The 24,240-nt window shown below is 35.2% G+C and overlaps 1 protein-coding gene and 1 long non-coding RNA gene across 3 annotated transcripts in view; one reads left to right on the forward strand and one right to left on the reverse strand.

Moving 5' to 3' along the window:
• The first annotated feature begins 464 nt into the window (after positions 1 to 464).
• The window catches only part of LOC127938782 (GDP-mannose 4,6 dehydratase), a 62,822-nt gene continuing 39,046 nt past the window's right edge, over positions 465 to 24,240 (forward strand). The window contains exons 1-7 of one of the 2 annotated variants that reach the window (XM_052535647.1): positions 465 to 729; positions 4,808 to 4,852; positions 5,394 to 5,481; positions 5,577 to 5,597; positions 6,886 to 6,995; positions 23,426 to 23,618; positions 23,706 to 23,810. In XM_052535647.1, coding sequence (XP_052391607.1) covers positions 631 to 729; positions 4,808 to 4,852; positions 5,394 to 5,481; positions 5,577 to 5,597; positions 6,886 to 6,995; positions 23,426 to 23,618; positions 23,706 to 23,810 — 661 coding nt within the window. In that variant the 5' untranslated portion in view covers positions 465 to 630. The remainder of the gene's footprint in view (positions 730 to 4,807; positions 4,853 to 5,393; positions 5,482 to 5,576; positions 5,598 to 6,885; positions 6,996 to 23,425; positions 23,619 to 23,705; positions 23,811 to 24,240) is intronic. The other variant, XM_052535648.1, reaches the window with a different exon arrangement.
• On the reverse strand, positions 20,462 to 23,229 carry LOC127938783 (uncharacterized). The gene is made up of 4 exons (XR_008148807.1): positions 22,750 to 23,229; positions 22,558 to 22,634; positions 22,351 to 22,445; positions 20,462 to 20,706 (listed from the first exon to the last, which is right to left on the reverse strand). It is a non-coding gene; the product is annotated as an uncharacterized LOC127938783 (long non-coding RNA).

The following is a 24,240-nucleotide window of genomic DNA, read 5'->3' on the forward strand; positions in this document are numbered from 1 at the left end:
GCCTTGACCAGTTGAAGATCTTTCTCAGCTGTGATTTAAGACCAGTCTAGAATTTACTATAACATTTTGGCATATTATATATTTACATTGATTCATTTAGCAGATGCTTTTATTTAAAGCGACTTACAAATGAGTACAATAAAAGCAGTCAACACTAACAAAAGAACAACAATATAATTGCAAATGACAAGTCTTGGTTAGCCTAACGCAGGCTACATGTAGCAAGGTATATATATACTATATATATATATATATATATACACACACACACACACACTAATAATAAAAAACGATTATTATATTAGATATGTTATAACAAAGAGAGAAAGTAAAAAAGTTGTTTGTTTAATTCCTCCTGAACCTCGATTCCTTTAGAGGGCGCTGTCAAACATTTACATCCCCAAGCCAACAGGATTCCTCCCTTTATTCTGTGGTGTGTACGTCACAGGCGCTCTGCTCTGTGATTGGCTGCTGAGTGCAGGTTCCTGATGTGTCGGTCAAGCAGCTGGAGTTTCGGATGTATTTGCATCAGGCTGTATAAAAACGGTCTGCATCCGATCACGACAAACGATCGCGCACAGCGGAACCAGACCCCACAGACTCTCTCCGAACCGAAACCAGCTCGAGACCATGGCTCAGTGTTCAGCAGCGGCGGCGGTCAGTGCTGATGTGAACGGAGACCTTAAGACGAAGAGGAAAGTGGCCATCATTACAGGCATAACCGGTCAGGTAACGTGAATGATCCTATCAACCTACGCGACGCGAATATATATAACTTAGGCATAGTTTAGCTAGAAATCAAAAGTCTGTATATTATACACCCTTATAGTGTTTCAAACGCGTATGGCTTTCGTTGTTCAGTGGAAAACAGGGAGCTGTCAGACAGAATGACAGCTTCAGTCACCATATATGTGACAATTTGCATATGGTAAGCAACTTTTACAGCTGTTGTGAAAAAAAGCAGTTTCATGTTAGCTGTTTTTTGGCTAGCCCCACATGGACCCTTTTAATAGTGAATCACAGTGATCTATAACAGGAGACATGTGACACAAATTTGATCCTCAAAAGCTCATTGCCGATATAAACATGTAGCATCATGTTGTTTTCCAGATTGCTGGTTAAAGAAAGTTCAAACTGTTCAGTACAGGATACAAGAAGCAGACTAAAGGATATAACTAGGATATAAAGAAGTCATCTATGTGTTTTTATGAGTACATGAGCATATTACAAACATGGGTGTATCTCAACAACTAGACAATGAATACTTGGTATTCAGGTTTTCACGTTCGTGTGACCTGTCTTGCTGTTGTGCATCATATATAGCTGAGCGTGCCATCCGTTTCGTCCTGGGCAGTCATTGTTAACCATACTATTAAAATTTAAATTGTATATTGAAAAACTGTATATTTTCCACTCCAATTAAAACATTGTCCACCACAATCTGACATTTAGATGATCCCCCTCCTCCCTCCAACTGAAAATAAATACAGCATGTAAAGTTTTCTATGACTGTACAAAGCACTTAAATATTTAATGAGGCAAGCAAAGTTTAATTTATTGATTATTTATTGCTAAACATAATATTTTAACACCCTATTATTATTATTTATATTTCAACACCCTATTATTATTATTACTATTAGTATTAGTATTATTAGTGTTCCTTTAGCTCAATTGGTAGAGTATTGCGTTATCAAGAGCAATGTTGGGGGTCGATTCCCCGGGAATACATGATAGGTAAAAATTGTTAGCCTGAGGATAAAAGCGTCTGCTAAATAATAATAATTCTTTACATTTATATAGCGCTTTTCTAGACACTCAAAGCGCTTACATAGTCAAGGGGTATCTCCTCATCCACCACCAGTGTGCAGCATCCACCTAAATGCATACATTTAATTTATTTTTTTCATTTATTACAAATTAATTACACATATCAACTACTTAAAGTGTGCTCGATTTGTTGCATCATTTTATTTTGAGTTGAAATATAATACATTAAATATGCTTTATTTACCCAGTTTTGTATTATCAGTGAGGTCAACTTTCCCCCTACTAAAATACATTCATTTAATTCACATGCATTGTGGTGCTGCCCACAGAACATCACTGCTGACGTGGTTTATTTTGTAACATTGAATGCCAAGTGCTGCGTACACGACGTGAATAATACGTTTACTCTTTTGAATAACTGGAAAGATCAGTTTGTGACGTTTAAAATTAGCTTGTTGATGATGTGGTGAGTACATTTCTTGAAAAACCTGAATTTTTGCAGGAAGTTGTGTATAGCGTTATGTATTGGTAAACTGAAGAGTGAAGTTCCTGGTTCGTATCATGAAAATAGCTTCTTTATGGGCAGAGCGCGAGCGTCATGCAGTTTTTCTTGATGAACAGCAGAGGGCGGTCGAATGACAAAAATCGTCCAGACAAAGCGATATTTACATGCGCGTTTATGGCAGATGATTCCCATCCGACGCCTTGTAGAAGAAAAACTATTGATTGATCACGTGTTTAGTTTTTTTTCTGAGTAAAATATAGCATTAAATTATGGATTATAAAGCAGATTATTAGATTATAAAGATGTCAAAGTTCGAATTCACAAGATGGCTTTTGAAGTAACAGTCAAAATATAGGATATAATGAAGAAAGTTCTTGACAGAAAAATCACATATGTAATTTATTGTAAGTTAAATGATTTTATTTCAGGCAAATGGAAATAATAAAAAAGTCTCGTAACGAAGTCCAACAACTGAGACGCTTCCAGTAAATTACATACTCTGTAATAGGACCAGTTTATACATTTTAGATTATGATTTTGTGTAGGTCTTTTAAGTAGTAAAGAGAGAAAGACTCTTTTACGGTGGTCATGGGCAAATATAAAGGACCTATTTTTCAAAAAGACACGCAGTACGTACACAAACAGAGATAATACATCACAGACAGAGACACAGACACGGACTGTTTTGGTTGGGCGAGTTAAGTGGGCTTATTTGATTAGCTTTCATTCTTTCCTTTACCATTCTGGTTTTCTCTGCATAAATGCATCCACAGTTTGCCCTTAACAATCAGCCTGTGTCTCGCGCAGAGGTCTAAAGGCCTATAGATTTATCTTTATGTGGTGCATAATTTAAGTGTAATTGTGATTGCAATGGAACGTTTTTCCAAATTAGCCAGCATTTCTGAGATGTTTCGCACATGTGGTTTGACTCCAAAACAAGAGATGATTTAGAGTTAAAAAGTTATTTATTTGAAAGATTTTATAATTCGGTCAGAAAGTGATCGGTGGCTTACAAGGTAGGCCAGTGTGTTTGTATGCACAGACCGCTCGGAATGTCGTGTCAGTCTAGGTTTCCTGTCTATGAACGTAATCTGCGGGAAACAGGCAACGTTTCCCAACAGTCTCAGCGTGACGATAAACTGCTTTTTATCAGGGTTATGAGTCCGTGCTGCAGTTGGCACTGGTTGTGTGTCACACACAGAGAGCCTCAGGTGGTCAGACATTGAACGGTTTGTATGTAAATGCCCAGTGAATGGGTGAAAAGGAAACGGAAATGTATCTTTAAGCACATCTTTTCCTCTGTGGACATATATATTTTTACTTATATACAGGCACATACACGGCTGCTGAAGCTTCTCATTTTTTCCCAAAGGTCTTTGGGACTGTGCCTATATCACCCCAGCAGGAAGTAGGGGGCGGAATGCCATGGCTGGGGCGGAATGTTCCTAAGTTCTAGAATGTGCGGTCGGGAAGTATGAGAGGGGAAAATGGGAGAACAAGAAGGAGACGAGAATAAGAATGAAAGAGACTCGGGAGTTGTTTATGTTTTAGGTTAAAACGTATCTTTAGGGTATGGCCATGTCACTTTTTGACAGTCAGGTGGATTCAGCGGCTTCAACTGAGCTGTCAGACTTTCACTGACTGACACGACAGTCTTGTTTGCTTGATTAAAACTCTTTTGTGTGTGTGTGTGATGCACTCGGATGATTCAGTAAGCCTGTATTACACTGGAGGACCGTGTGTGTTGTAACCCGTAGGCACTCCTTGCTTATTTGTGAGCTGTCTTGTCGACTGTTTTCTTTGCATTCTTTGCGGACTATGTATGGAGCTCTTTTTAGTGAGGGGATTTTTAGTGCTCTGCTGTTAAAGGGATAGCTCACCCAAAAAGGACAATTCTGTCATCATTTACCCGCCCTCATTTGACTTTCTTTTGTGGAACATAAAAGATGATGTTTTGTTTTGTTTGCTTTATTTCTTTCTATAGCACAATTGAATACAACCACTGTTGCCCAATGTGCTGTACAGAGATCGAGGAATATTCTAAATATACTAGAACAATAACATCACACAGAAGAAACGCAAAGAACTCCACGCCCAGAAAGATTAAAAGCCTGCGTTAATAAATAAGTTTTTAACAATGATTTAAAGTGATTGATTCGGAGCTGATCTAGTATTCACAGGTAACAAATTAAACATTTTTGTAAAATATTAACATTTAAAAGATATTTAGTAAATTGACCATATTTAGAAAGAAATGTTGTCCATACAGTGAGGTCCACAGTTGTGTTGCATGAAAGAAAGTCATACAACTTTGGAAAGACGCGAGGGTGAGTTTCGACACAAGTGTGTATGTGTACGTGTGCGAAAACGCGTATTTTGTTTAATGTAGGCGTGCATTCGCTGCGGTCTGCCTCATGAAATTCAGAAAGAAATGGTCATTGTGTTGCATACTCTCTTGGGTAATGCTTGCTGTAAATGGTTGTGTGTGTATTTCTCAAAACCCAAAATAATTCTCCTTCTGTGTGGTTCCAGGATGGGTCCTACCTGGCTGAGTTTCTGCTGGCTAAAGGTTATGAGGTGGGTAAGCCAATGTAACCCCCGAAAGACATCCTACAAACCCGTTAGAAAGCATTCCCACATTGATCTGATGCAAATATCTCACTGTCTGTTAATAATCTTATGTGAAAGTCATATATTCATATGATTCAAATTTAAATGGGTTGCATCTCTTTTAAATGTTCACTTGAAATAAAAAATAAAAAATTAAGATAAAGAAATACTTTTATGTTTTTAAAAGACATCTATTCTGCTCAGCAAGACTGCATTTATTTGATCAAAAATACAGTAAAAATAGGATCATTGTAAAATGCTATTAACATTTAGAGTAACAAAAAGAATCGTTCAAAAAGAACAGCATTTATTTAAAATATAAATCTTTTGTTTCATTATAAATATTCTTAATGTCACTTTTGATAAATTTAATGTATTCTTACTAAATAAAAGTATACATTTCTTAATAAAAATCCAGTCCTTTGAGTGGTAGTTTATTTATGTTCTGTTTAAAATCATGTATACTCAGATGAGATTAAAACTTGAAGTTTTTGTTTGTTTCCGGCAGGTTCATGGTATCCTCCGCAGGTCCAGCTCTTTTAACACGGGCCGGATTGAGCACCTTTATCATAACCCTCAAACGCACACAGAAGGAAGTGAGTTTCACATCCACACACCTGGCTATAATGTGCATGGTTTATTATGTTTGTAAATGCATGTATGTCTTCTAACCTGTGTAAAATATCACTAGGCATTGGATCCAATAAGGCTTGTAAGTTGTTTATTCAGTATTTTTAATTTATTATTTTAAGATTTTCCTTTATGGTTGCAGTCTAAACATTCTTAAGTACTATTTGGACGGTAATTATTTATTTTGGGTGAAGTCTGAGAAAATCATTGGCCTGGCTTCTCTGTGATAAAAAGGCAGTTTTTCACAGGGAAGACAAAGAAGTTTTCTATTTCTATTCATATAGGGAATGACACATACACAATGCGGCTAAATATGGTTGTCACTCTTTTTTTAACTGCTTATTCCCATTCTGTACAAACAAGAGTTCACCTGTTTATGGCAGTCGCAAAAGTGTTCTACAACAGAATTCACACTCCAAAATTATGATGTATACAAAATAAAACTAAAAATGCTGGACGTTTATAGTGCCCTACAATGAGAAAATGCAGCTGAAAGGCACCAAAAGTACAGTAAAGATAGTTAGTTTACAGAAACAAGCTTCCTTTGTGCCAACATACCAAAAATTGTAAAAGTGTCAGATAACAGCCAGCGGTAAAGTTTCATCCATTTAAACAAATTCATCCACATAAAATAGGTTAATTTATTTTTGACCAGGATTTTTTTTTTCCTGAATGGTAGGAGAAGAAAATTGCCCCTTCTGATTGAAATTGTAATAAAGTCACTTATTAGCCTCTGTGTAAAATATTTGCCATCCAAATATGTTTTTCATTCTGTATCTGATTTTGAAAGCAAAATGAAATTCAAAGTTTTGCACAAAAATCTAGAAACTCTTATTTCACTCCAGTCAATCTGGTAATGGGCGTCTTTTTTGTTCTTTCTTTTCTTATTCTTCTTTTTTTTTGGCTCAGTAAACAAGTTTATAAACATTTTAAACATGGATTTTACATCTTTGTATTGGGTCTAGTAGCATTCGCTGGTAACGCTTTACAATAAGGTTCCATTAGTTCATGTTAGTTGGTGTATTAACTAACATGAACAAACAATGAACAATACATGTATTACAGTATTTATTCTTTATTAAAACTGATCTTTGTTAATGTTAGTTAATAAAAATACAGTCGTTTATTGTTAGTCCATGTTAATTGACTGTGCATTAACTAATGTTAACAAGCACAACTTTTGATTTTAATAATGCATTAGCAAATGGTAAAGTTAACATCGACTAAGATTAATAAATGCTGTAGAAGTATTGTTCATGCTTAGTTCATCTTAAGCCGATGTGGAGGAACTTCTTTTCTAAAACTTTCCAGTAGACCGTAAGCTATATCAGATTATTTGTCAAATTTCATTTGTATTCTGTGCCTCATAGACATGAAGTTGCACTATGGAGACTTGACGGACAGCACATGCTTGGTAAAGATTATCAATGAAGTCAAACCCACTGAAATATACAACCTTGGAGCGCAGAGTCACGTCAAGGTACAAATTTCTCATCTATCTAGCTTCCTTTCTCTATATTTCTCACTCACACAGATGCTCTTTGTCTACTCTCAAACTATCCTGCTGAATGCACACACACACACACACACACACACACACATACACACACACCACATGACTTAGGTTTCTTTCTAAGTGTCAGTGGGGTGAACAACTGACCCCATCCAAGTAATACTTTGGAAAGAAATAAAATCTTAACCAAATACAGAAGACTTTTCTTTCACTCTCTGTTCCTTTACCCACACCCCTAATGTCTAGTCATCTGGGATGAGGTCAGGGGGATGTTAGTCAGAGAGTTGGCCGTCATGGTGTGTGTGAACTTCTGTGTGGGTGCTCCACAGGGTAATTTATGGGAAACAAGCACAAACGGCAGTGGAACAGAGAGAGCAAGATGAAGGAATTAAGAAGATCAAAAGCAGAATGGGGACGAGATAATGCGGAGGGATACGAGTGAGACGTTGTTTCCTTTAGCAATTCATGAGCTCAGTCACAGGAAAAACCAATGAAATGTGCTCAACTGGGTAGTTCTAGTGAAAGAGAGAGAGAAACGACAGCGTCATGGTTTTGCTGCAGCTTAACATGTTTCAACCACAAAAAGAAAACAACTGAAAAGATCTGTTCATCCAAAGTCATCGTGTACTCAACATCTTCTGTAAAGTCATGAGAGTGAGAAAATGACGACTGAGGTTTCACATTCCTTCAAAAGCCTGGAACTTCATTTAGCAAGCCATTTGTCTTCTGTGATGTGGTGCATTTCCAAATGAACCAGAAGTTTGAATGGATTGTAGCAGACAGCCAGTTATATTGTCGGTTAATGTTATTTTAGCCCACTCGTGCGGCATTTGTTACATAAGAAAAATGAAAGGCAGAAAAATGTACTGCATTTGATGAGAGATCATGGAAACTTTTATAGAACAGCATGCACTGATGAATCATCCGTAATAAGACCGGAGACATTTTATTGAGAAAGTGAATAGAGTGAATTTTGATTTCCTGTTTTCAAGCACAATCACACAGAATGTGTTTTTGACAGACATGTTTTTTTGCTCGCATCTCACATCTTTTCCAGTTTATCGCATGACACAGCACTCTTTTCGTTAAATCCTTCTTTAGACTGTAATTTTTTTCACTCCACCCCCCCTGCATCTCTCATTTTAAACACAATGCTTACACAGTTTTCACCCAATAATTGTTCTTACATAATAATTACCACTTGTGTTTAATAACCACAGTGGCTTCAGAAGCATTGGCATACATTTGGACACTCAAGTAGTATTAAAAATGTATCCGTTATTATATTATGCATCTGCAAACTCGTGATGCTTTTTAAGTTATACTACTTTTTTTAGCCAGCTTTTATGGATAAATTTACTATAAGTGTTTTTGAGCTATATTTATATTATATTTAAAACAGATGTGACTTGGTTTGATATTTTGTTCTATAATTCCAGTGCATTCATACATTTTTAAATAAGGCTTAACTGTTCAAATACTTTTTGGAGTCACTGTTTGTCTAAAATGATTCATAAGCCTCAATGGTAGGCTTGTAAGTCAGTAGGATGGAAAGATCCAGACTGCACCTGCGGGCTGAAAACGTACAGATAAATACAGCAGCTGCTGTAATATGGAACTAAATAATTCAGGTGGAAACTCACTGAGAAACATTGGCCAGTGGACAGGCATCCATTATAATGAATGGAAGGTGTTCTGGGTGTCCCATCAGGAGGATCATCTGCTGTGATGACAGATAACAGCAGGATGCTCTCTGTCACAAATGGAGTTTGTACTGCTGTGACTCCTCAGCATAAAGAATAAAATATACTTTAAGCACAGACATAGGTGTAAGGGAGAGTAGGTCATATTTAAAGATTGCTGTCATACTACGAATGTAGAGAAATAAACAAGCTTGATTTAATTAACCCATCAGTTTAGGCTTGTAAGTGTGTGCGTTAGCCGGGAGTGCTCATTAAAGATAGCCGTTTCAATCAGTGCCCGCAGTAATGAAGCGCTAGATCACTGCTACTTTCTGATTGCAGTTTACATTTTTCACTCACCGCACGTTGTTTGGATATGGCAGAGAGAGTGGCAGAGAAAACACATACACACACATGCTTGGTTTCCAGTTTTTACACACAGGGGTCAGCAAAGTGCTATTTTGTTTGAGAGTACCACTTGGCGGTTTTTGGAGGATATTTGTTTATACTTACAGGAATGTTTCAGGAAGAAAGTGATGTGCTTTTTTTCCCCTCCATGCACACTCTGTCTTTTGTCTGTGAGAATATAGTCTAGTTAATTGAATAAATCGGATGGATAAATGACAGAAGGAAGACAAGCATCAAGACTGTAATGAGCTATGCTATGCTATGAGTTGAAATAATGTCATGGGGTATTCAGGTCTAATGTTGCATAACAACATTTGATTTTCTTGTACTCACTCAATCTCTGCAATTAACATGGATATATATATATATATATATATATATTAGGGCCGGTACTCGATTAAAAAAATTAATCTAATTAATTAGAGGCTTTGTAATTAATTAATCGAAATTAATCGCATTTTAATCGCATATAAATATTTGACCTGAGAACAGTGAGAAGTAATTTATTTTCACATGGATTTATAGTATACCATTGAATAATGACTGAATACATAAGCTTAAGCAACAAAATATTGTTTATTTTTGTTCAACCAAGTCTAGCAAACCAGTGCAATTTTTGCCATTAAGTGTAGCAATAGCATATTTAGAAACAATTTAGAAATAGTACATTTCAGAAATTCAGGAAGCTTATAGGTGCTGGAACCTTCTGTAAAGTGTTTTTTTAAGTAAAACACAATACTGTCAATTACATTCAGAACATTGGAAACACTGACTATTAGAAAACATCTCTCTGTTGCTTCAGAGGCCATAACATACTCAGGTCCAACTCTCAATAACCTTGGCCAAAACAATACATAGTTCAACATAAACTGCCAGTTGCACCAACAAAATAATACATAGTTCAACATTAAGTGAAAGTCCACGCTAGCTGCTATATGTTTTGCGTTTAGGTGATACTTGAGGCTCGATGTGCTGCGTGATATGCGAACGCTAGTTGATGCTTCAGTATAATCGGTCCGGCAACACTCATCCAGTGAGAAACGTTCCGCGGTGCAAAAATAAGTTATTAAAAATGTGGAATTGTTTTTCCTGTAATTAATTAATCTTAGTTAACGCGTTATTTTTTGTGTAATTAATTAATCTCAATTAACGCGTTAAAGTCCCGGCCCTAATATATATATATATATATATATATATATATATATATTTTTTTTTTTTTTAATATATAAATATATATAGATATAGATATATAGATATAAATATATATAGATATATTTATTTCTTTGATACAAAGCTGAATTTTTAGGATCATTATCACATGATCTTTTAGAAATCATTCTAATATGATGATTCATTATCAAAGTTGGAAACAGTTCTGCTGCTTAATATTTTTTCAGAACATGTGATTCTTTTTTAGGATACTTTGATGAATAAAAAGTAAAAAAAAAGCTATGTTTTTAAAATCTAAATATTTTGTAAAATCAATATACACTACTGGTCAGTAATTTGGGCTCAGTAATTTTTTTCTTTCTTTTTTATATAAAATCAATACTTTTATTCAGCAAGGATGTGTTAAATTGATAAAAAGTGATATTATAGAAAATATATTATTAGAATATATATTATTAGAATTTTTTATTTTGAAAAAATAGTTCTTTTTAACCTTTTATTCATCAAATATATTAGACAGCAGAACTGTTTCCAACACTCATAATAAATCAGAATATTAGAAAGATTTCTAAATGATCATGTGATAGACTGGATGTTACATGTGACACTGAAGGCTGGAGTAATGATGCTAAAAAATTCAGCTTTGCATCACAGGAATAAATTATTTTTTTAAAGTATATTCAAATAGAAAACTATTAACTATTATATTACTGTTTTTTTTGTATTTTTGATCGAATAAATGCAGGCTTGATGAGCAGAAGAAACTTCTTTCAAAAACATTAAAAATAGTAACTTATATATATATATATATATATATATAAATGGGTGAAAATGCATTTGCTTATTAAATGACGTGGCGCTGGACTGAAACTAGCAAAACACACTTGCACTGCGCATTGCGTTGCATTGCGCCGGGTGTATTATAGAGCCATGAATTATGTAAAAGTAAAAAAAAAAAAAAAAAAAAAAATTAGAATAATAATAAAGAAATTATTATTTTTAATCAGCAAGGATGCATTTAATTACTCAAAAGTGACAGTAAAGACATTTATAATTTTACAAAAAATATTTATATTTTAAATAAATGCAGTTATTTGGGCTTTCTATTTTCTATTCAAAGCAGCACAGCTGTTTTCATCATTGATTATACTAAAATAATAATATAAAATAATAATTCTGTTTTGTTATGTGCCTGAATAATATCTGTAAATATAATAATTAATTTAAAATTTACAAATATGAAAATGGAAATCTTGTAGGGCAGCACCTGTTAACATGCATAACAGCATGAAATATAAGGTGATCACAATAATACAAGCCTTGAATTATTCAGGTGGGATATACCAGCTTCAGGAGGTCTGTGTGGGCAAACACAATGGAGAGATAAAGCCGTCTATTTACATGTGAATGACTCTCGTGTCAGGACCTTGTCTTCTGCATGTTGTTTGACAGGAACACAGGGACAGTACAGTAAACCGGTACAGTAAAAGAGTAACTGTAAACCATAATGTCGGTTTAACATCAGTGTGTGACCACGGCTTTACTACAAAAAGAGCATAGTGAACTTTACATGCAATGTTCTTGCGGTTATTACCACAAATAGAGCTGCCTCGTGGGACAGTACGCTACAATTAGTCACGTTTGACCAAATCACATGATAAATTGAGCTGAAGTGGCACTTTTTTAGGCTGAGATTGAGAGCCAAGTAACACACACACACACACACACACAGATGGTTGCAAAGTGTATTTTTATGAAAACCCATAAATTAATCTATCCTATTTGATTAGCAGAGCTTTATGCATAATTCAGTTTCTTTTCAAATGTAAAATGTAAAATTTTGTTTAATGTTAAAGTAGTTTGGATTTAATAAAAAAACTGAGAACACAAAATAGCATTGGTGATTTTTGGGCTAGTATTGTTTTCTGTTACCTCTAAGTGTTTAGTATGTTTCTCTTCGTCTGTGAAAGTCTGTTTGTGAATGTGTTTGCACAGATATCTCTTAGCATTTATCATAGTGCTGTGTACAGTAGGGGATGATTGGCATACGCTTTGTGTTTGCCTTTGGATTAGTACAGATCTGTAGCTAATATGCAGTTGTTGGACTGGAGCGTTGCAGTATGTATCATGTTTTTTTTTGTCTTTTTTGTGAATGTGTTTGATGTGTAATTGTTGTCTTGGGAAGACTTTAGCATTGTGTGCATGTTTGTAGATGGATGTGACAAAGCAAACAGGCAAGAGAAAGCAGGATTGCATGACACGCTGAAAAATAATCGGACTTGGGTGAAGTGCAGCATAAAAATCTTTTCAGCTAATGACGACAGAATTTTTAATAAGGTTGTGGTTGCAGTTTAGGAGACTTTGTGTAACACTTGTTAGCTAACTTTCACACAGATACTTACAGTTAATTGCTTGTGTAAATCATTCCACTCTTGTCACCTGCAATGACAGATGTCACCACAAACAAACAGACCTTTATTCAGTGGTCTTACATCACTTACAAAGATGAGTTTGATTTATGTAAATGACAGCACCTATGAAGCAATGATTAATTATGAGAGATAACAATCTCTGCGCTGCCATCTCTGTCACTCATGTAAGGGTGGGAATGCAGATGCATTTTAAACATGTTAGTTTGTGTGGTAGACAATGTTGTATAACATGCTCATTCACATACCCCCCCACCAATGTGCTTCTCAGTAGACTAATCATTATAATCTTTATTTATAGTTTTCAACACATTGCTTTTATTTTTATATTAATATTTAGATATTTACAATGTGTTGTATTTTATTATTTAATAATAATTGTAATAATAATATTATTATTAGATAATATATTATAGTTAAGGAGACTTTCTTTTCTCAGTAGACTAATTGTAGTTTTTAGTTAATCATTCTTTATATACATGTTGTATATAAATGTATATATCTTCTTTTATGTCCTTAATTCTTTTTGCTTTCTTTATTGTCTTTTATTTATTACTTTATTTTTTTTGGATGCACTTATTTATTAATCCATTTTTATATTGTTATCTGTTTGTTTATATTGATTTTTTTATGTTAATTTCATTTATTCATTTTCATTTTGTTTAATGAATCTCCCACTGATAATTAGTTTGTGTGCATATTATGTTGGCCAGTTTTAGCATGCAGTAGATTGTGGTGTGACACTTCACAAAGTTTGTTAATGGCAACAGAATGGTGTTGTTGCTCTTATTTGTGTATGAGTCACTCAATTTGAAAAAGAAATTACTCCAAAAAATGTGTCATCTTTGGCATGTGGCAACATAAAAGCGCATCGGGCTGTGATGGCATTAATACAGGGATTAAAACGGCATTAAACTTGTCAGAAAAATACTGCAGTTTTAACATCTCTAGCCTCATGTAAGCCACAGTAGACAAAGGAACACAAGGAAGATGTGTCGTCTACTACACATTGTCTTTCTGGAAATATTCAGTCCTAGAAAATGGGTTAAAATGGCTTGACTTATCCAATTTGAGCTCTTTTCAAATTTTTGAAGGAATCTGACTGACATGGTATGTCTGAATAATATGCCAGTCTTTGTGAATTGGCTAACACATGCACCTCAATGCTTGATTGAGAGGTGAAAAGTAGCAGTTTACAGAATAAAACCAGTTATCATGTGATATACAGTACACACCAGCCACTTTATTAGGTACACCTGTTCAATTGCTTGGTAACACAAATTGCTAATCAGCCAATCACATGACAGCAACTCGGTGCATTTAGGCATCTAGATGTGGTGAAACCGACTTGCTGAAATTCAAACCGAGAATCAGAATGGGGAAGAAAAGGGAGTTAAGTGACTTGGAACGTGGTCTGGCTGTTGGTGCCAGACGGGCTGGGTGAGAGTATTTCAGAAACTGCTGATCTACTGGGACTTTCACACACAACCATCTCTAGGGTTTACAGAGAATGGTCCACAAAAGAGAAAATATCCAGTGGGCGGCAGTTGTGTGGATGAAAATGCTTTGTTAATGTAAGAGGAGAACGGGCAAACTGGTTAGGGATGATAGAAAGGCAACAGTAACTCAAATAACCATTCGTTACAAGCAAGTCAGGCCAGCAGTTTCAATATGTTCTGCGCTTGCAATATTTTCACAGGGCCCATCACATAAAAATTATTCATTTTATTTTTAGAAACGTGTGACTGATACATTTTTACAAAGCTACTTGACAAATACATTTTAGTAGAAAACAGATTTTTATTGAGTGGCTCATTATACAAGAGACTTTTACAGAAAGATAGGAAATCAGTCAGTTTTGCGATTTAATTATATTTAAAAATCAGACCAATCAGAGTCAAGTATTTCAGAGTGCTGTGTGATCATTTTAATTTGTTTGCTGTTTCAAGACAAGTCATTGTCCTCTTTTAAGACGTATGTTAGCCAGCTAGATAACATTACATATTTTATTCAGAATTTGCAACAGCAATGTTCAAAACACCAAAACGTCATTAAAAACAAATGCCTTAGAAGTTTTGCCAACTGGACAAGTCACAGTCAGTCTGAGATTGTGAGCTGGATTGTTTCAGAAGGTTTAGTGGATGGCATATAATAACAACACACATTTGGCCAAAAAATTATATGGTAATGAATTTGGTCTGCAGAGAGACCTACAGTACTAGACACCAGAGTATATAATTACAAATATTTATAGCTTGGAAGCATTCATCATCTTCTCTCAAAATAAACAAGCAGGTCCAGCACTCATATTTGATATTTTTGTGTTAACTTAAAGTTTATTGTGCTCAGTGTTTTTAACAAAACTGAGGTGGATGGATGCTCAACAATGCAGGTCTTGGCATATCAGTTTGTGCACTGTCAGAGGTTCAACAGTGTTCATGTGCGTAGGCTTCTTGACATACAGATAAGCACACATAGCACACAATAGCTCAACGCATTCTTTCAAGCTCCTAAATGACAGCACCTGTCAACTGTCATAACATGTGCTGTGTGTGTCTGAGAGCTGGTTCAGTCAGAGACCTCTCACATGGGGTAGTTGTTGGTTGCTGTCAGCACAAGTATAACCGTCAACTGTCAGGAGCTGAACACAACCTTGTGTGTGACAGTGCTGTTCTCAAGCAAATGAAATGGCATGATGAAAATCTTGCCGGATTATTTGGATTGCACTATACTCTTCCTTTAGAAGTGTTTGCTCAAAGCCTAGACCTGAACTTTTAATACTGTTATCCAGCCCTATCACCCAACGTCAGCAACTCCCAAAATTTAATGTAAGATTTTTTTTCCCCCCGTGCTTTTGAAATGAACTGTTTAACAATAAATGCATGCATTTTTTGTACATTTAGTTATTTTCTTATTAAATAAGTAAATAAACAAATGTTAATTTCTTAAAATAAATGATTAATTATAATTTCATTTAATTATTATTAATAATACATTAAAATAAATTCAATATTTATAGTTTTTTATGTAAAAACAAAATTGACATCTTTAGTTTTCATTAATTGAATCATTTAACTTTATTTATGTTTTTTTTTTTTTTCATTTTTTTATTGAGTTTGATTCTAATTATAAAATAAAAAAAGTTCTCTAGTTTGGAGTCAGTAAAGGAGGTTCATGAGCCCTGCTTTGGGGCTATATGAGACAAAAAAAGGTTTTCTAGAAACATAAGATTTGTTAAAAATAGAGCTTTGTTTTTACAAGGATGGAGACGGTTTGAGGACATTTGTAATGGGCTTAATGATTCCCTAATTATTCGCAGTCGTGGTTTCTCCCCCCCACCTCTCCCTCTGTTCTCACACACTCAAGCGTATGTGAGCTCTGCAATTGCTACAGACAACTTGCGCCTGGGGCAACCCCAACCGCAGCCCATAATGATCCAGGCTGTTGCCATGTTTACATGTGTGTTTATGTTTGAGGGAAGGAGTGAATGATGAGGTGAGCGTGTCTGGTTGAGCAGGCAGAAGAGAGAGGGAAGTTGGTGTCATCTCAAGCATAGATTTAATTAGCTGATGAATTCCAATCCTGACGTGCCGAAGCCGTGAAGGCTGTAGGAGTAGTATCGACAGGAGGGTAGCGCTATTAGGTAGAGCCGAAAGAGAGAGAGTGTTCGCTTGTGCACGAGTTGCCCCGGGCCACGGGGACTTTCCCAATGTCAGACATAAATCCTGCCCCCTGACAGTTCCAAGTTAGTTTGGAAACACGAAGAAACTGCTTTTGCAGCACAATTTTCTATCTGCCGTTCCCGCTCACTTCGGATAACGTGTAAAATGTGGCTACACTTAAATAAACAACAAAATCCCTGTAATTTCCACATCTTTTCTTAGGCTGCAAATGCATAGAAGGAGCACTTTGGAGTTCGCAGCACACTTACTTACATCAGCGCAATGGCTACTGCTAGCAGTAACAGCTGGAACCAGCAAACTATGGTATCGGCATTCCTCTAATAGCACTATTTTGTCAAATCTATGACATGTGAAATCCCTGTCCTGGCTGTATGTTTGGAGAAAAACAATGCCCAAGAAATGAAAATTGCTTGCGGCGCGGCAAGATGCGGTGAAAGCTCTCCACACAATCTGAAAACATAAATCTACTTGTACTTGACAGAAACATGTCTCTCTTAGTTCGAACTGGTATGATTGAATGTTTTAGCTCACAATTAAGAGCATGTTTTCACAGTCCAAAAAACTTAAGCTATTATCCCAGCAGCGGTAATGATAGCTATTGGATGAGTGCCAAGCAACACAACTATAATGTCAATCCATTGGCGCATTATAAGGATTATCTTGAAAGTGATGCGAATTTGCATTGTGCAGACACTTAAATATCGTTTCAGTCTCACGATAATCATCTGACAGTCACCTTTGTTTTCTCTCTGAGGTGTGGCTACAGATGTGCACTAGGGTATTTCGTAGATCATGCCTGTTGCCGAGGGTTTGTCTCGATGGAAAAAAAAAACGTGTAGGTGCGATTCTGAGAAGCTTGGCCAATTTGAGGAACAGGTTAGATGAGTTAGTCTCTCCCTCTCTTTCTCCTGCTCAGTTCCTGTCTGTCTTTTCTGTTTCCAGCTTTCTCTCCCTATCTTAAACATCTCAGTTTCAGTCAGGGATTCCCCGACTCGCTCGTGTTTGGGAATTGAGAATGTCTGAACTCGTTAAGATAGAACAGAGACCGCGCGTTTGAAATCTTTTAAAGTTCAGATCACATTTGTTTGTATAATAGTTTTATAGGTTTAAAATCAAACTAGTGATTTTTCCTTATTAAAATAATAATGATACATTAATATATATTGATACATTAATACATATATTAATGATACAATAATGATACATTGTTAGATAATGTTGTGTTGTGCATTAATGACTTGGAAATGATATGCACCGAATGCCGTTATCCATATACAACATTTAGTTGTTTCAACCAGTTTACATAAGCTAGAAGACAAATTGTTTTATGCTCTGTGTGTTTTCCAGTAACCGCATACAGCTCTATGCAAACAAAGACACTTGATATCAAGTACACTGTAAAAAGTTTAACTATTATTTACTCAATTTTTTTGGTGAAACATTTTTACACTCAAAAAAATTGAGTAAATTTTAAAGCTGTGAAATCAATGAAATATACTGTTTAAATTGAGTAATTGTCAGTAAAAAAATTAAGTAAATCTGAGTAACTGAATTACTTTATATGAGAAATAAAATTAATTGGATATAATCAAAATTATAAAACACCACAACTGTAATTCTATGTAAAATAAACAAAAAATATTGAGTAGATATAATTGAAATATTGGATGAAATTTTACCAAAAAAAATGTGCTACGTTTACTACATGTAAAAGTGAATTTAACTTAATATTGGACTATAAATTATCAAAATGCTGCATTCACTTTTGTTTTTTTTACACCATTTACCCTTTATAATTATTATAATAAAACCAAATAAAGAAAGAAACACATTTTTTATTGAAAATTTATTTGTCAATTAAACATAAGACAAAGTCTAAAATCAACCTTTGAAACATTGTATCCATTTTAATATTCCAGTAGATTGCAAAAATTAAAAACTGTAAAGTAGCCATAAAGGAAATGATTAAACCTTATGAAACATTTAATCCATCTTAGTATTCAAGTAGATTACATGTAAAATACGATAGCCGTAAGAGAAATGACATCTTACTTTGTTCCTGGTGCATACCAGCCATTTGCAGTCACACTCAACATTAAACCATAAAAAAATATAAAAGCAACACTTACATCAATATTAAAGGGATAGTTCACCCAAAAAGATGATGTTGTCATAATGTACTCGCCCCCCCGGGTTGTCCCAAATCTGTACGAATTTCTTTCTTCTGTTGAACACAAAATATATTTTAATGAATGTTGGTTAACAGATAGTTGAAAGTTGCCATTGACTTCCATGATAGGAAAAAAAAAAAAAAAAAGTATACTATGCAAAGTCAATGGCAACCTTTAACTGCGTTAACCAACACTCTTTAATACTTGGCTGAATGTCACGTCACTTCACTTAAAATATCTTTTGTGTTCAACAGAAGAAAGAAACTCGTACAGGTTTGGGACAAATTGAGGGCGAGTACATTATGACAACATCATCTTTTGGGGTGAACTATGTCTTCAACAGAATTAATCCAATAACAGAAACACTTCCATCAGGAAAACCCATTCTGTGGGATGACCATGAACCACTACTATGCAAGAAGATAATTTTTTAACCTCTGAACATTAACAGAGTTTTGGAGGATCCAGCTCAAGAAACAGTTTTTGGAACAACTCAAGTGAGTACAGGGTCCTTCTCATAATATTAGCATATTGTGATGAAGTTCATTATTTTCCGTAATGTAATGATAAAAATTTAACTTTCATATATTCTAGATTCATTGCACACCAACTGAAATATTTCAGGTCTTTTATTGTTTTAATACTGATGATTTTGGCATACAGCTCATGAAAACCCAAAATTCCTATCTCAAAAAATTAGCATATCATGAAAAGGTTCTCTAAATGAGCTATTAACCTAATCATCTGAATCAACTAATTAACTCTAAACACCTGCAAAAGATTCCTGAGGCTTTTAAAAACTCCCAGCCTGGTTCATTACTCAAAACCGCAATCATGGGTAAGACTGCCGACCTGACTGCTGTCCAGAAGGCCATCATTGACACCCTCAAGCGAGAGGGTAAGACACAGAAAGAAATTTCTGAACGAATAGGCTGTTCCCAGAGTGCTGTATCAAGGCACCTCAGTGGGAAGTCTGTGGGAAGGAAAAAGTGAGGCAAAAAACGCTTCACAACAAGAAGAGGTGACCGGACCCCGAGGAAGATTGTGGACTGAGTCTGGAGTAGAAACATCCAGAGCCACCCTGCACAGGCATGTGCAGGAAATGGGCTACAGAGAAGCAGCACTGGACTGTTGATCAGTGGTCCAAAGTACTTTTTTCGGATGAAAGCTAATTTTGCATGTCATTTGGAAATCAAGGTGCCAGAGTCTGGAGGAAGACTGGGGAGAAGGAAATGCCAAAATGCCTGAAGTCCAGTATCAAGTACCCACAGTCAGTGATGGTCTGGGGTGCCATGTCAGCTGCTGGTGTTGGTCCACTGTGTTTTATCCAGGGCAGGGTCAATGCAGCTAGTTATCAGGAGATTTGGGAGCACTTCATGTTTCCATCTGTTAAAAAGCTTTATGGAGATGAAGATTTCGCTTTTCAGCACGACCTGGCACCTGCTCACACTGGTAAATGGTTTACTGACCATGGTATTACTGTGCTCAATTGGCCTACCAACTCTCCTGACCTGAACCCCATAGAGAATCTGTGGGATATTGTGAAGAGAAAGTTAAGAGACGCAAGACAAAACACCCTGGATGAGCTTAAGGCCGCTATCGAAGCAGCGCCACAGGCTGATTGCCTCCATGCCACGCCGCATTGAAGCAGTCATTTCTGCAAAAGGATTCCCCACCAAGTATTGAGTGCATAACTGAACAATTATTTGAAGGTTGACTTTTTTGTATTAAAAACACTTTTCTTTTATTGGTCAGATGAAATAAGCTATTTTTTTGAGATAGGAATTTATGGTTTTCATGAGCTGTATGCCAAAATCATCAGTATTTAAACAAAAGACCTGAAATATTTCAGTTGGTGTGCAATGAATCTAAAATATATGAAAGTTTAATTTTTATCATTACATTATGGAAAATAATGAACTTTATCACAATATGCTATTTTTTGGAGAAGGACCTGTATTTGTGGGTCTTGGGATATCTCAAATCCAATGTGACTCCTGAAAGATGGCAGCAGGCTCTGCTGAGATTCCCAAGATTACGTCGCTGACTGCCCCATTATTGTTCCGAAGGATGTAGATTTTTATGACCTCCTCTGCCAACTCTGCTTGTACGAAGACGGGTAGATCAGCTGAACCCTACAGGCAAATTTTAAAGATAACTGGTAAGAGCTAACATTCAAAACTGAATGTTACAAGAAAGTGACAAATACACAAAACAAATAGCACCTGAAGAAGCAAACATTCTGTTGGACCATATGATAGGTAAAATCTCAAACAAAGTTTACTAGGGGGAGGAGTTGCAAAAATTAACAGCATTCTTCTTAACAAGAGGACAGGTTAATTTTCTACATAGGGACATTTATTTTTAACAATAAACCTAAAAGAAAAACGAAAAGAGACCAACTGCGAGCTTCTATGCTGTAAATCAATGCTATAGGCTTTTATTGAGGTCTGCATTATTTCAACCAATTTCTTTATAAACATGTTTAATATTTAAGTAAAATGGCTAATGGTTTTGAAACAAAAAAACTTGTTTAATTGCACTACTTGAAAAAAATATGCATTGCATTAACCCTCACACTCAACCCTTAACCCTCTAAATAATTCTGTGGCTTAGTAAATATTACAGTAATATTTAACTTTATTAACTTAATAAAATCTCTGAATATAGTTCACTTGATTATACAAAAGATGGCTTTCCTGTAGCTCAAACAGTAGAGCGTCGGCGCTAGCAAAAATTGATTAAATTGTAAATGTGTACCTTGAAATGCAATGTAAGTTACTTTGGATAAAAGTGTCTGCCAAATGCATAGATGTAAACATATTAACGGACTAAAAATACAACAGTTTATTTTATCTAAAATGTACAGTTATATTTTATTTTTTCCACTAAAACAATTTAGTATTAGACTAACAAATTGTTTATTTATAATACACATAATATATTTGTGAAATTTCTATCAATTTATTTAAGGATGGAAAATTAAACTGATCTGTTTCAGGGAACAAAAATATTACAAATAATTTCAAATCAAAATGAATATATTTAAACACACTCTTAAGAAATTTAGTAAGTTTACTCAATTAAAACAACGTACCCCTCCCCCAGCCTCCGCTGTCCTTCAATACCCACCAGGTCTGGATTTGTTACATTAAAAAGCTTACGGTTTTCAAACTTTTGACCGATATTGTATGTGATCTAGGTTTCAGTGCACTAGAATGATTTTACAATGGAGCAGGCCTTAAACTGTCCGACTCCCTATAGTGGGAGCTGATTAAAACGCACCAGTCTATGTTATGTCCACGCCATTTTAAATACTTTTGCATGGCGTATCTGTAGTGGTGATTTAAGAGCTCATACTTGAGTTCGTGTAGTAATTATGATGTTTTACAACAACGTGACAGCTTTTTACAAGAAAGAATTTTGTCATTTGAAAGTTCATAAATGATGTGTTCCCTTTTGACAAGCCACTGACCCCAAAGGGGAACCTGTACAAAATCGTTTTCCATTGGGCATGTAACGTTATAGTTATAGTTGCTGGACCACGGTACACTTATCGTTAGACTTTCAAATGGCGGTTGAAATAAACGGTGATCCAAATAGTACAAACGTTAACCCACTCCAAAAAAAAAAAACTAACATACATATGGCTGCCCTACTAACTAACTTCGAAAACTAACGTTACACTGTTATGTACACGTACACACGGTCAATGTTTAATCAACTTTTGAAAACATTTTTGCAAATATACATAGTTATAAAAGGACTACATTACTTACAGGAAATTCGAGTAATGCTGTTCACGTCGTTGCTGAGAAAAGCAGTCCTTCAGTGACAGGTGCCTCTTGTTTGAGCCGCGAAACTTGTTAAACTTCTTAAGATAATGCAAAATACAAACACAATTGTTAGGAAATCCTTAATAATTAACTTCTGAATTAAACATTACAAACATAATTAGTATTAGCTGGCTAAATTACATAACGTACCACAATATGAGAGGAGTGCGGGTCTTGCCGTTGCTGAGGAAAGCCGTCCTTCAGGTGACTTCGATTAAGCTACGAAACTTGTTGAATATGACATAAAATACAAAGACAATTGTTAGAAAATGCTTAATAATTATTAACTTTTTAATAAAGTGTTACAAACGTAAGTAGGATTAGCTGACTAACGTTACTTACCAGGAGCTGTGAGGTGTATGGCTAGTCGTCGTCGCTGCTGAGGAAAGCAGATTTTTTTTTCCTGCGGAGCTGCACACGTGATCACTTTAGCCGCGAAATTTACTCAATTTATTTAAACTGTCATTTATTAAGCTGGAACTTTATTTAGGAAAATTGGTTGGAAATACTTAATAATTTTAGTTTCTAAAACAGATCAGTACAAGTAAATAATTATCAAATATTTCTATTAGAATTCACCAGAAATATTGAAGGTATATAAAAAATATAATTAGTTAGTTAAATACTTATTTATTTTCATTACATAAACTTAAATAATATATGTAAATTTTAGAGAAATTATTTGTTGGATTTTTAATTATTCTTTTTAATCTGACCCACTCAAAATATCACTTAAATGATTTCAAAAGATTTTATTAAGTTAATATAGCTCTTTATTTTTGTGAAATTTACTAAGCCACTGAATTATTTTTTACAGTGTAGAGAGGAAGATTCAGAGGGTTTTGCACTGAATTATATTACCAGGCAGTTACTTGTTTTCATTTTTCCTTAAATTGTTTATTTTGCCAACTTCTTGGCTTATGTTATTGAGTTATGTCAATGGACCGAATTGTATTTAGCCATTTACTTGTATACTTTCACATTTAAGTCTTATGCATAAATGCCTTGTGTTTGTCAGATCTCCTTTGACCTGGCTGAGTACACCGCAAACGTTGACGGTGTAGGGACCCTACGGCTGCTGGATGCAGTGAAGACCTGCGGTTTAACTGACACCGTCCGCTTCTACCAGGCCTCCACCAGCGAGCTCTACGGGAAAGTACAGGAAATTCCCCAGAAGGAGACCACACCATTCTACCCGCGATCCCCTTATGGTCAGCACACACATCTAAAAACATGCTGTGTTTTTCAAATTTTGGGGTAAATAAATAAATACACGGATGTATCTAATTTTTTTGCAGGTGCTGCTAAACTCTATGCATACTGGATAGTGGTAAACTTCAGGGAAGCCTATAACCTCTTTGCTGTGAATGGGATCTTGTTCAATCATGAGAGTCCTAGAAGAGGTCAGACACACACCACACACAAGATGAAAAAAACTTTTCTCTGTTTTAGTTTGTTTGGATCTTAGTACAGGAAAACTGAGATTAGGGGGCCACATTCTGGTAAAAGTACGCTTGATGTGGTTTCATTTTCATTTGTGCAGTAACCAACAGTCACTGCTATGTGTTAGACCTCATATATTTATCACCTCATTCATCAAAACAGGCTTAAGTTCTGGTCAACTCCTGGACTTAACTCATCCTCGTTTTTAAAAATTTCATATCAAAATGATAGTACTGAAGAGTGGGAGTTTAAAAATAAAAATCTTGTATACAAATGTATTAATAATTCTTGAATGCTTCCAGTATGTTACCGGTTCAACCCAAAAATCTAAGTTCTGTCATCATTTACTTACCCTAATGTCGAATGTGTGACACAAAAATATATATTTTT

The sequence above is a fragment of the Carassius gibelio genome, chromosome A20 (genome assembly GCF_023724105.1).
Source record: "Carassius gibelio isolate Cgi1373 ecotype wild population from Czech Republic chromosome A20, carGib1.2-hapl.c, whole genome shotgun sequence".
NCBI lineage: Eukaryota > Metazoa > Chordata > Actinopteri > Cypriniformes > Cyprinidae > Carassius > Carassius gibelio.